The 9,902-nt window shown below is 35.5% G+C and overlaps 2 protein-coding genes across 4 annotated transcripts; one reads left to right on the top strand and one right to left on the bottom strand.

Moving 5' to 3' along the window:
- LOC104883429 (DNA-directed RNA polymerase III subunit rpc4) lies at nt 1-5,145 on the top strand. 2 transcript variants are annotated; one of them, XM_048634763.2, is made up of 11 exons: nt 1-104; nt 452-542; nt 636-694; nt 796-853; nt 1,195-1,231; nt 2,176-2,268; nt 2,351-2,403; nt 2,528-2,588; nt 2,784-2,866; nt 2,946-3,182; nt 4,526-5,145. In XM_048634763.2, the coding sequence occupies exons 2-11, from the start codon at nt 498-500 to the stop codon at nt 4,595-4,597; spliced, it is 798 nt and encodes a 265-aa protein (XP_048490720.1). In that variant the 5' UTR covers nt 1-104; nt 452-497; the 3' UTR covers nt 4,598-5,145. The 2 variants fall into 2 exon arrangements, with proteins under 2 accessions (XP_048490720.1, XP_010666258.1); XM_010667956.4 differs by having other exon boundaries at nt 2-104; nt 4,522-5,145.
- Nucleotides 5,146-5,186: 41 nt separating this feature from the next.
- On the bottom strand, nt 5,187-9,100 carry LOC104883428 (cytochrome P450 CYP72A616). 2 transcript variants are annotated; one of them, XM_010667954.3, is made up of 5 exons: nt 8,672-9,100; nt 7,441-7,661; nt 7,111-7,355; nt 6,337-6,730; nt 5,187-5,883 (listed from the first exon to the last, which is right to left on the bottom strand). In XM_010667954.3, the coding sequence occupies exons 1-5, from the start codon at nt 8,943-8,945 to the stop codon at nt 5,449-5,451; spliced, it is 1,569 nt and encodes a 522-aa protein (XP_010666256.1). In that variant the 5' UTR covers nt 8,946-9,100; the 3' UTR covers nt 5,187-5,448. The 2 variants fall into 2 exon arrangements, with proteins under 2 accessions (XP_010666256.1, XP_010666257.1); XM_010667955.4 differs by lacking the exon at nt 8,672-9,100 and adding an exon at nt 7,754-8,117.
- Nucleotides 9,101-9,902: the final 802 nt, after the last annotated feature.

Genomic DNA, 9,902 nt, shown 5'->3' with positions numbered 1-9,902 from the left:
TATATATATTCGCCATAAACCCATCACTCTTTTCATTCTATAGCCGTTCTACACTGGTGCAGTCTGCAACTCTGTGTTTCTCTCCTCTCTCATCTGGTATTCTGGTAAGCATCCTTGCTCCCCTTAATTTGATTAATAGATTTGTGGGGTTCTACTAGATATGTGTTTCAATGTAAAGATTCATGCGCCATCTTCTTGATAGTTTTCATCTGGGAAATCCGAACATTCTGAGTTGGGTGATCAGAAAATATTTTCTGAATTCCTTAGGCTATGTTTGATTCGAGGAAAAATAATTTCAACGGAAACTGATTTTTACAGGGAAAAATCCATTTTCCATGGGAAAAAACGCAATTATAGATTGTAGGGCCCGTTCTGAATTATTGTCAGTTTCCAGTTTTTGGCTTTATCAATTATAAAATTCATACTGATATATGTGATTTTATGCTTGTAGGTGTAATATTGTATCTAAATCATAAGAAGATTGTAAGTGTACTGTGATGGATCCAGCATCATTTGACCAGAAACCAAGTGCACCACGAAAGGTTTATACTTTATAGTTTATACCTCATCTATTTTCTGAAACAAGTTGATTGTTTCCAGGCTTTTTTATTTGTTATGCTTGTTTATTGTTGTAGGTGAGGTTTAAACCAAAGGCTCCAGTACGCAAACCAACAAAGCCGGCTGTGCCGAAAACGTATGGTGTTTTTGCTTTAGTAGTGTTGTTGGCTGTGGACTGATTAATAATTAGATGATCATAGTTGTAGCCATTTAAAGTAAACTGTATTTTGTTTGCAGTGAAGCAGTTGATGATTCTGAAACTGCTGAGGCAAAGGAGTTGATGCAACGTTTTCAGGTTTTGATAGTTAGATGTTTACTTGATTAGTTGTTTCAATTTGACTTTCACAGTCGCCAATGCACAACTTTTAAGCTTTATATCTCTAATTATCGATTAGAAAAAATTATGCAGTTGATAATACGAAAAATATACATTGAGACAAATCACATCTTACATGGTAATATTTTTTTTATATATTAGTGAAAAAGAAGGTCAATTATGTGAATAGTGCAAGAGTCAAAGTGGAACAACTAAATAATATAGGAGACAATAGTTCTTTTTCCATTGATTTATGTAAGAATATGTTGTCAAAATCTGCTTTCTTGTTTACAAAACTAATCAATTCTTCTCTTTCATAGGATGGCTTAGCGACAAAGCCTAAGTTTGAAAAGAAATGTGAGTTTCCAAGTCTTCTCTCCTTGCTGCTTCTAAGATATGAATGATAAGCATATAAGCAGAACGATAAAAAGTGTTTAAGAGTTTCAGTAAAATTATGTTAATCTTTGATCCTAAAAGCTATGAAACATTTTTCTAAATAAGTTATGCAAATAAATAGGGTCTATGTTGTTGATCCAATATCTAATATTTCCTTGAGCTTTTTCTCCCATCTTTTGGTAGGTAAGGAGTGGACCCCTAGCCATCCACTACTGCACCAATGATTGGGTTGATGTTAGGGGAAGGGGACCGTAACTATCAAGAAAGTGAATAGGGTCGAGTCCAATCCATTGGCTACTCTTCATCCCCGAGCATAACAACTACTAGGGATTGAACCATGGTGGTGACCATAGTCATGTAAGCCTAATATTTGAGCTGTCAGCTCATTGGCCAATAAATGCGAAGTGGTATCTGTCTTAGAGTAACCATTTTAGAGGACTGCACTTAAAGTCTTAAACATTATAGGCAATTTTGGTCCATATATGATCTTTTTGTTTCGAGTAATTTCAAATGTTTGATTGAAGTAAAACATGTTGCTAAACTTCTACTTTCTTTACTCTAACTTGTTACAGTTTAGATTTTATTTAACCTATCTTCATGCTTAAATCTTGATGTTAATCTTTATCTGCTTTGTGTAACTCATTAAACGAGAAGACTATGATCAGAATATCAGATAGAAGTTGTCTAAATTAGATGGTCACTTTTGAGCTTTAACCTCCTATTTCATCTATGATCCTTGCATATGTGTAGATTACATTATTTGTTGTCTATTTGGAGAATTTCTTCAATTTATAGAGATAATTGTGGAGTAAAATGGCTCTCACTCATAAGTCATAATATTGTAAATTTTGAACAGTGATCTATTTTTTGTACATTGATTCAATTCTTGGTTTCTTGATATGCAGCTGAACCTGTTCAGCGAGTTGCTTTCGGATATGGATCATCAATCCCCAGTAATCATTACAGCGCTTCTAATGGAACTAGTTCTATGTACAAAGGTATGGTTTCTGAAGTGGGCAATACATTGATGCACTCACTGTGTGAATTGCTGTAAGCTTGACAAAAAAATCTTTATCACAGATAAAGCTCATTTTCACGGCATGAGAGAGGAGAAAGAATACAAAGAGCCATGGGTAAGTGTATTGTTATAATTATGGTTCAAGAGGCTCATTGCTCATTCCCATTTATTTGTATTTTATTTGCTGCTCCCTTTCGCTTGCACTTGAAAGCTGATTGGTTATTTGGATGCTTTCGCAGAATTATTACAGCAATTATCCTGTAACTCTTCCTCTTCATAGACCCTATTCTGGACATCCAGGTATGTCAAGGTCTGCTGCATACTTTGTGTATATCTGGGTACCTATTAATATTAAGTTGCTCAATGAAATTTGTTTATAGTCAGAGCATCTTTTTTATTCTGCCTTATGGATACTTAACTATTCTATGTGGAAGCTTAACTGTTGCTAGCTATATTAGTGATGGAGTAATGTAATTACATTTGTCTTGATTTCAGATGTTCTTGATAATGAAGAGTTTGGGCAGCAGTCTACTTTTGATGAAAGTATGATTAACCCAGCCATGGAGCTGGGACTTATGGTTAGTATTTAACCTAGCTTTGTATAATATGACAGCAAAGTTCCAGATTGCGTTATATTGCTCAATGTGCTCATGACAGGAGCAAACGTCAGAGCCAAGGATGTTGTTCCTTCAGCTACCAAAGACTCTGCCAATGATAAAACGGACTGCTGCAGCAGCAGGCCAAGCATCAACTAGCAGCTCAAAACCTCCAAGCGGTCCGAACCTCGTAGAGAAGGCTGCTGGGTTAAAAGATTTAGAGGCCGGTTTGATGGGCAAGATGATGGTTTATAAAAGCGGTGCGGTGAAGCTTAAGCTTGGAGATACCCTTTATGATGTAAGTTCAAATTTTTGAATGACTAGTTGGAAAGTGGAAGTTGAGATCTGAGTGTATATATATATATATGTTAGGAAACAGAGTGTTGTAGTTTGATTTAATGCGGAACAGAATCAATGGAATAATAAAGGTAAGAAAACAATAAAGATGAACAAATAAAGAACACAAGGATTTACGTGGTTCAGTCAAATTTGACCTACGTCCACTAATGGAGGATTAGAGCTTCTTCACTATAATGGAGAAAACCAGAGAAAATAATACAAGGAGTCCTAAAAATACTAGAGGCTAAAAGTTTTTCTAAAATTGTATATTAAATAATGAATGACAAGAAGCCCTTTTATAACATAAGAAACCCCATACAAACCCTAAAAGATAACTAAAAAAATGGAAGAATGAAAACCGCGTAGCCGCTAAGCCGCCCGATCGGGCGACGTCCGCCCGATCGTAGTTCGCGATGGACGCTCGATCGGGCGGGTCGGATCGGACGAGCCTGCGAAAGCGATTTCTGACGATTTTCAAGGCACAAAACATTAACAATATATATATATATATATACATATAAAAGCGAGTTCATATGAGAATGCATACTTACGTGAGAAATGAGAATAAATTTTACGCGCTATAACTCTTATAAATTAGTGACGTAACTCTAATGAAAAAGTGATGTAACTTCAAAAATAGAATATTAGAAACAAAATTTTTTTAAATTTTTTTTTTTTTGGGCTCAAAATTTTTTATGGGGGGTATAACTCTAATGAACAAGTGTTGTAACTCTAATCCAATCGTGTGGTTGAGATTCATTCTCATTTCTCATGTAAGGAGCATTCTCATGTGATCTTGCCCCTATATATATATATATATATATATATCCCTTCTTACATCATGCCATGTGAAATTGTGAACACTACGAATGTATATAAGGCTCCTACCGTAGCAGTCTCTTGATGCTAGGTGACTTTTGTTTTAGTTATATTCATCAAAAACTCATAAAGCTGACCAACTTCGTAACAAACAGAACAAATGGCAAGCTATCTCATTTAGGTTACTATATGATCCAAAGCTTAAATAAAGCCTACTAATGACTCTCAAACTCTGCTTAAAGTAAACATTGCAACATACTACTTGTTAATTGCAACGTCTAGGAATATAATGAAGACCTATAATTGTTGACTTGTGATGATTGTTTTTTTTGGTCAACTTTGGATGATTGTCTTTTTGTTGAATTGCAACATGCTCCTTTTAAATTGCGATTTCATTTAGTTTACATCAGCCAAGCATCACGTTTATAACATCTATTACTACATTGAGGTCTCATGGTATGCTTTACATTTGGCTGCAGGTAGGCCCTGGTTCAGAATGTGTATTCGCCCAGGATGTCGTGGCTGTTAATGTTGAGGAGAAGAATTTTTGTGTAGTAGGGGAGATCAACAAGCGTGTTATTGTGACCCCTGATGTGGACTCCATTCTGGATAATTTTTCTGAGTCGGGTTAGTTACTTGGTTTCTGCTTCTAGTTAATGCTTTTTGGTGATACTTGGGAATGTTAACTCTACAAGAAAGAGAATATACTGCATATCTTTTTCTCCCTCTTAGCTTCTTGAAGAATCTATCAAAGAAGGTTTGCAACTTGAATTGGTTCACCCAAGGAAAGAGGGAGCGATGCTTTTTACTCGATATTCTTTGGGCATCACATGGTTAGCTGCAATTACAAGACTCGAGAACTTGTACCAAACATCATCTTGAGCCATGTCTGTGCTCGCAGTGGTGTAACTTTTCACATTACCAGACAGACAATCTATTTAAAATGAATATGTTGCTGTCTTATGTTGGGTACTTGATGAAATTTTGGTGATTCAATGAAAGCTTGTATGCTAGGCTTGTAAACTGGTCCCCTTCCTAGACTATATAACAATATGATATGCAGGTTACTTTAGTGATTCAATAATATGATCTGTTGTCTTTAATGTGGTTGAAGCACAGGAATTGATGAAAATAAAAGACTTAATTTAGTGTAGAACAAAGCGTCTTATTACTTTTTGTCAGACATAATATGTGATTACAGATGTTACAGATAAAGTGATGACCATCTATGGCTTCTTTGTTCATAATACAGCTTAAAGGAATATCACTTCTTTTGCAATTCATAATTAATATACGTATATTCCCGAATATGAATATAGAAGTAACACTATGACAACAAAGCTGAAGTTTACATACCGATGAAAAATTCATTACGAAGATGCAGCTTGTTCAAAGTTTACAACAACCTAGTGAATTTTGTGAGGATGCAGTATAATATGAGCTCCATGCTGTGGCTGAAGCATCATAACAGTGTGGGGAGCATGACTGTAGGATGGGGAGAGTTGAAACGAGAAGTTCTGTAGAATCGTAGATAAAGCCACTTTAGCTTCAATGAGAGCAAAATTTTGGCCAACACAAGTCCTCGGACCAAATCCGAAAGGAAAGAATGCGAGCTGATCTTTGGATGCCTTTGAAGCCCCTTCAGAGAATCTTTCTGGGTTGAATTCATCCACATTGTCACCCCAAACCTCGGGATCGTGATGAATAAGTAGTGTAGGAAGTGTGACATCCACCCCAGCTGGAATGATTATCTCTCCAACTTTGGTGTCCTTGTAGGTATGTTGATATTGAGCAATCACAGGAGGATACAGCCTTAGAACCTCCAGAAGTATCATATTGACCTAATGGATCAGAGAGAAGGAAACATTCTTGAATCAGTATATGTTTTACAGTTATCAGGTGAAGTTTAGGGAGCATTTTATTTATGCTGGTTTACCCAAAATAGTGCTTGTTTATAAATTAGTGGTCATACTTTCATTTAATTGCCGAGTTTCTTTGAAGAAGATGATCGTTATATAGTATATGGTAAAGAGGAGATATTTTTTGTATTACTGAATAGATAAGTATGGATTGGTCACAGGAGATGTATTGTTAAAGAAGATGAAGCTCTTGGTGTGGGTGTTGGTGACATACAATGATTTGAGAGTAATGGGGGTTTATGCAAGATAGCAAAAATGAAGTTGTTTTATGCAAATTTCTGGTGTTTAACCATTGTTAAAGCCATGGCTTTCATTTATCTTTGTATTTTCATAGATTTTTAGAACTGACAGTTAATCTGGGTAACGCGAACTTACAATCTTGAGACAGGTAGTTGCTTCAAAATCGACTAAGTTTCTCCCACAAACTTGTATAACTTCCTTTCTCGCTTTCTCTTGCCAATCTGGGTGCATAGCTAGGACTATCACAGCCCAGTTTAACAAGCTTGCGGTTGTTTCTTGGCCAGCTAAGTAGAATTGTTTCGACTCTTCAATCACTTCTTCAATGGTCAACCCACTATATTTCTGAACTGCATGATTTTCTGCTTCATTAATCTGTTGATTAGACTGCAATAGCAGGCCCAGTAAGTCATCTGCCTTTGCCTCTCCTGCTTTCAGAGCACACTCTTTTCTCCTGATCACATCTGTGAGCATTGATGTGATTAGTTTGCCGAGCTCCTTCATCCTCCTATTCTTCTTAGTAGGGAGGTAGCTGCAAGAAATTTAGTAGGGATAAGCTGTTTTTCCTTCACACCAACTATGATCTATATTTCTTTTGGTGAAAATTGTAATCTAAAATTACTAGACTTGATTAAAAGAAGTCGGACAAGTTTGATAAATTCATGTAGAGGTGTTAAACCCATCATTTGGTTCAGATTGTTTTAGGTTCTATTGGGGGTGATAAGTCGTTCAATTACGGCTTGGGTTTGACCAAAATCAGGTTGCTTGTTGTGTTGCATTCGGAGTTAACATCAACTAGTCTTTTATTGGAAAATAGATCATTTTAGTCATATTAGTACTCTCGGGTTGGGTCAGGTTAGTATTGTTGGGTCTTTAATATATGTCAGATTTATAGAAGCGTTAAGGGAGTACCTGTAACAAGGAATGTACAAGGTCTGCATTGCATCTATAGCTAGCTTTACGAGCTCTTTCTGAAGCTCGAATACGTGTCTCCCTTCTTCGTAGTTGCTCCCGAAAGCTGTCCTTGAAATCACATCAGCTGTCAGACTCTGAAACTCAGTCCATATATCAACCTCACAAGTTCCCTCAGCACCAATCAAGCTCTTCCATTTCTCAACGAATTCACCACAAGTAGCGGCCATAGCAGGTACCATGTTCTAAAGTGAGAACCAAAAATGTGAAACATACTCAGACTTTTGAAGCAGAATAGAAAGTGGGGAAAGGAAAAGGACTGGAACATACCTTAAGCCTCTCAATGTGGAAAGCAGGATTAATGATCTTCCTGTGTTTCGCCCAGTTTTCGCCCTCCAAAGTAGTAAGACCATTGGTTAGGACTAAGAGTATTGGAGGTATGTATGGCTTTTCGAAGTGACCTTGCTTGTTACTTAGCACTTGTTTCATCATTTCTGCGTCCTTGATAATCAGTCTGGGTGTTGGTCCTCCCCAACACATAGATACCTTACCTGTTTCCATAAGATTTGATTCTTTAAATCCCATGTTCTCTCTAACACAATACCACAATATAACCGAACCAAAACACGCAATCAACACAAACCTGACTATATATGATACAAGACCACACACAAACACAATACATCTCGTACCCCAATTGTGAGCTCTAGTGATCAAAAATCTTCAATTGTTTGCTTCAAATTCTATCTTAGCACCATCAGAATTACAACAGACATAAATCTGCATATCGAGGTTATTCACCGCTAGAATAATCCTAAATTCCTAATAGTTGGTCTTCCTATGATAATTCTAACTATTGAATATTCCAGAATAATGCCAACTATAGAGATGCCTGACTAAAATGACTCCAAACACTCAAAATTTTGTTTAAATAATTAGCTTATCTCAATTTCTTTTATCTAGTTTTTTCCCCTCTCTTTCCCTCTACCTTGCTTAGCTGACTAGTGCTTTGACATATTTATTTGACCTACTTGCTAATTATTACAGGTTAGATAGAAAACGCGCCCATAGTTAGCAGCATTATATTAGAATAACTTGTAGTCAGAAATTCTTATATAAAAACCACCATTAGTTCGGAATAATCCTTATAAAAATTTCCCAAGAGGTTATTATATATAAGCATAAGTACATAATAGTTTAACTTTCACATAACATGCAGATCCAAAATATAAAGGATGTACCTAGATATATAAAAAATTATGAACAAGAGTACAAGACAAGACTATTTTTTTTTTTTTTTTTTTTTTGTGATTAGGAAATTAAGTTAACCCAAGGGCTAACCCCTACAAGACTACTAGCCTGTAGGAAATACCAGCACATTGGCTGGTAAGGCATGCGCTAAGGAAATACCCCAACATAATGCTGGGGGTAAGGATCAAACCCCTGACTTCAGGGCCAAGGGGGAGCGCTCTACCCATTTGAGCTAACTCCTATCCTTGTACAAGACAAGACTATGGTCTAAAGCAAGTACCCAAAATAGATTGGTTAGTTAGTGACATACCATACTTGTGGACGATGCTATGGGTGAAAGGATCAACACGAGCTGCAATCTCATGGTTAAGATTGGAAGGTTTAGCCCAAGCATCCTCAACTTGCTTCATCCATTCTTTCATATCTCCAGTCAAGAAATGATAAGAAGTGCCTTTTATACCTTGTTGTTTTAGTTGTTTTTCCAATCTTTTTGGCTTCCACCAAATTGAATTTGAAACTTTTATTAGATAATAGAAAACCACAATTATTACAGGGGTGATGAGGGTTAGAATTAAAGGATCCATTTTTTTTTATCAAAGTAAAAAAAAATGTAGTTTTGTTGATTATACTCTACTCTTTTTAGAGGTTGGGTTGAATTTATAGTTGTCTTCTTTCTTAAGTGTGGTTTTCAGTTTCTTGCTAGGTGTAAGATTAAGAAGTTATGGTGTATTATTTTACTAATTACTGTACTTTGAACGTGTATTTTGCTTTTCTATTATAGAAATAGATATATGTTGCTATTTTTACGTATTCTTGGAGGAGAAGTCAGCTGTTTTGACAAGTTATCTTATGTCTTGTCTCTTGATATGCTTTTAAATTCTCTTCTGTGCTGAATTTTGACTAAGCTCACTTAGAAACTTTTTTTTTCTCTAAAAAAACATTATTTATATGTTTTTGCCAAACATAATCTTGGAGGAAAAGTTGGCTCTTTTGACAAGTTATCTGTTGATGCCTGCATTGCATGTATTTATCAAGGTAGCAACGTATATACTCCCTGTCTCTCTCCATTACCATGTAGGTTCTGTTTGGCTATTGTGGAAAGTTGTCATTGATAACCAAGTGGTTTGACTATTCCATTTGGTGATTAAGTAAATAATAATTTTGAAGCAACCCTATATTATTATTTATTCTATGATGTGCTATTAATATAAAGAAATTTGTTAACAATATCTGTTAGAGTTAGTCTTTGTTTACGCTGCAAACTAGTTGTTGGTTCATGCGATGACCGAGATCATTTACCAATGTGAATTTCAAGTGTTAAATCAAACATTTTGAGAAAAGTGAAAAAAAAGAAGTTATAGGCATTGTATTGTGCTCATGAAATAATTTTCCAGTTTCTTTTAAGATTTCTACATACTAAATTATAATATAAATCATTAATCAATATAACCCTCGACTTCAAGAGAATACATACATACATATATATATATATACATATATATATATATATATATATATATATATATATACATATATATATA

Source organism: Beta vulgaris, chromosome 8 (genome assembly GCF_026745355.1).
Source record: "Beta vulgaris subsp. vulgaris cultivar EL10 chromosome 8, EL10.2, whole genome shotgun sequence".
NCBI lineage: Eukaryota > Viridiplantae > Streptophyta > Magnoliopsida > Caryophyllales > Amaranthaceae > Beta > Beta vulgaris.
Note: the sequence above shows the minus strand (reverse complement) of the source record. Positions and strands in the feature narration are given on the sequence as shown.

Coding starts and splice junctions, on each gene's coding strand:
- LOC104883429 (XM_010667956.4), top strand. CDS start 498: ATGGATCCAGCATCATTTGACCAGAAACCAAGTGCACCACGAAAG. Junction 543..635: donor AACCAAGTGCACCACGAAAG/GTTTATACTTTA, acceptor TTATTGTTGTAG/GTGAGGTTTAAACCAAAGGC. Junction 3,183..4,521: donor TTGGAGATACCCTTTATGAT/GTAAGTTCAAAT, acceptor ATTTGGCTGCAG/GTAGGCCCTGGTTCAGAATG.
- LOC104883428 (XM_010667954.3), bottom strand. CDS start 8,945: ATGGATCCTTTAATTCTAACCCTCATCACCCCTGTAATAATTGTGGTT. Junction 7,662..8,671: donor TAGCATCGTCCACAAGTATG/GTATGTCACTAA, acceptor TTATGGAAACAG/GTAAGGTATCTATGTGTTGG. Junction 7,356..7,440: donor TCCACATTGAGAGGCTTAAG/GTATGTTCCAGT, acceptor TTCTCACTTTAG/AACATGGTACCTGCTATGGC.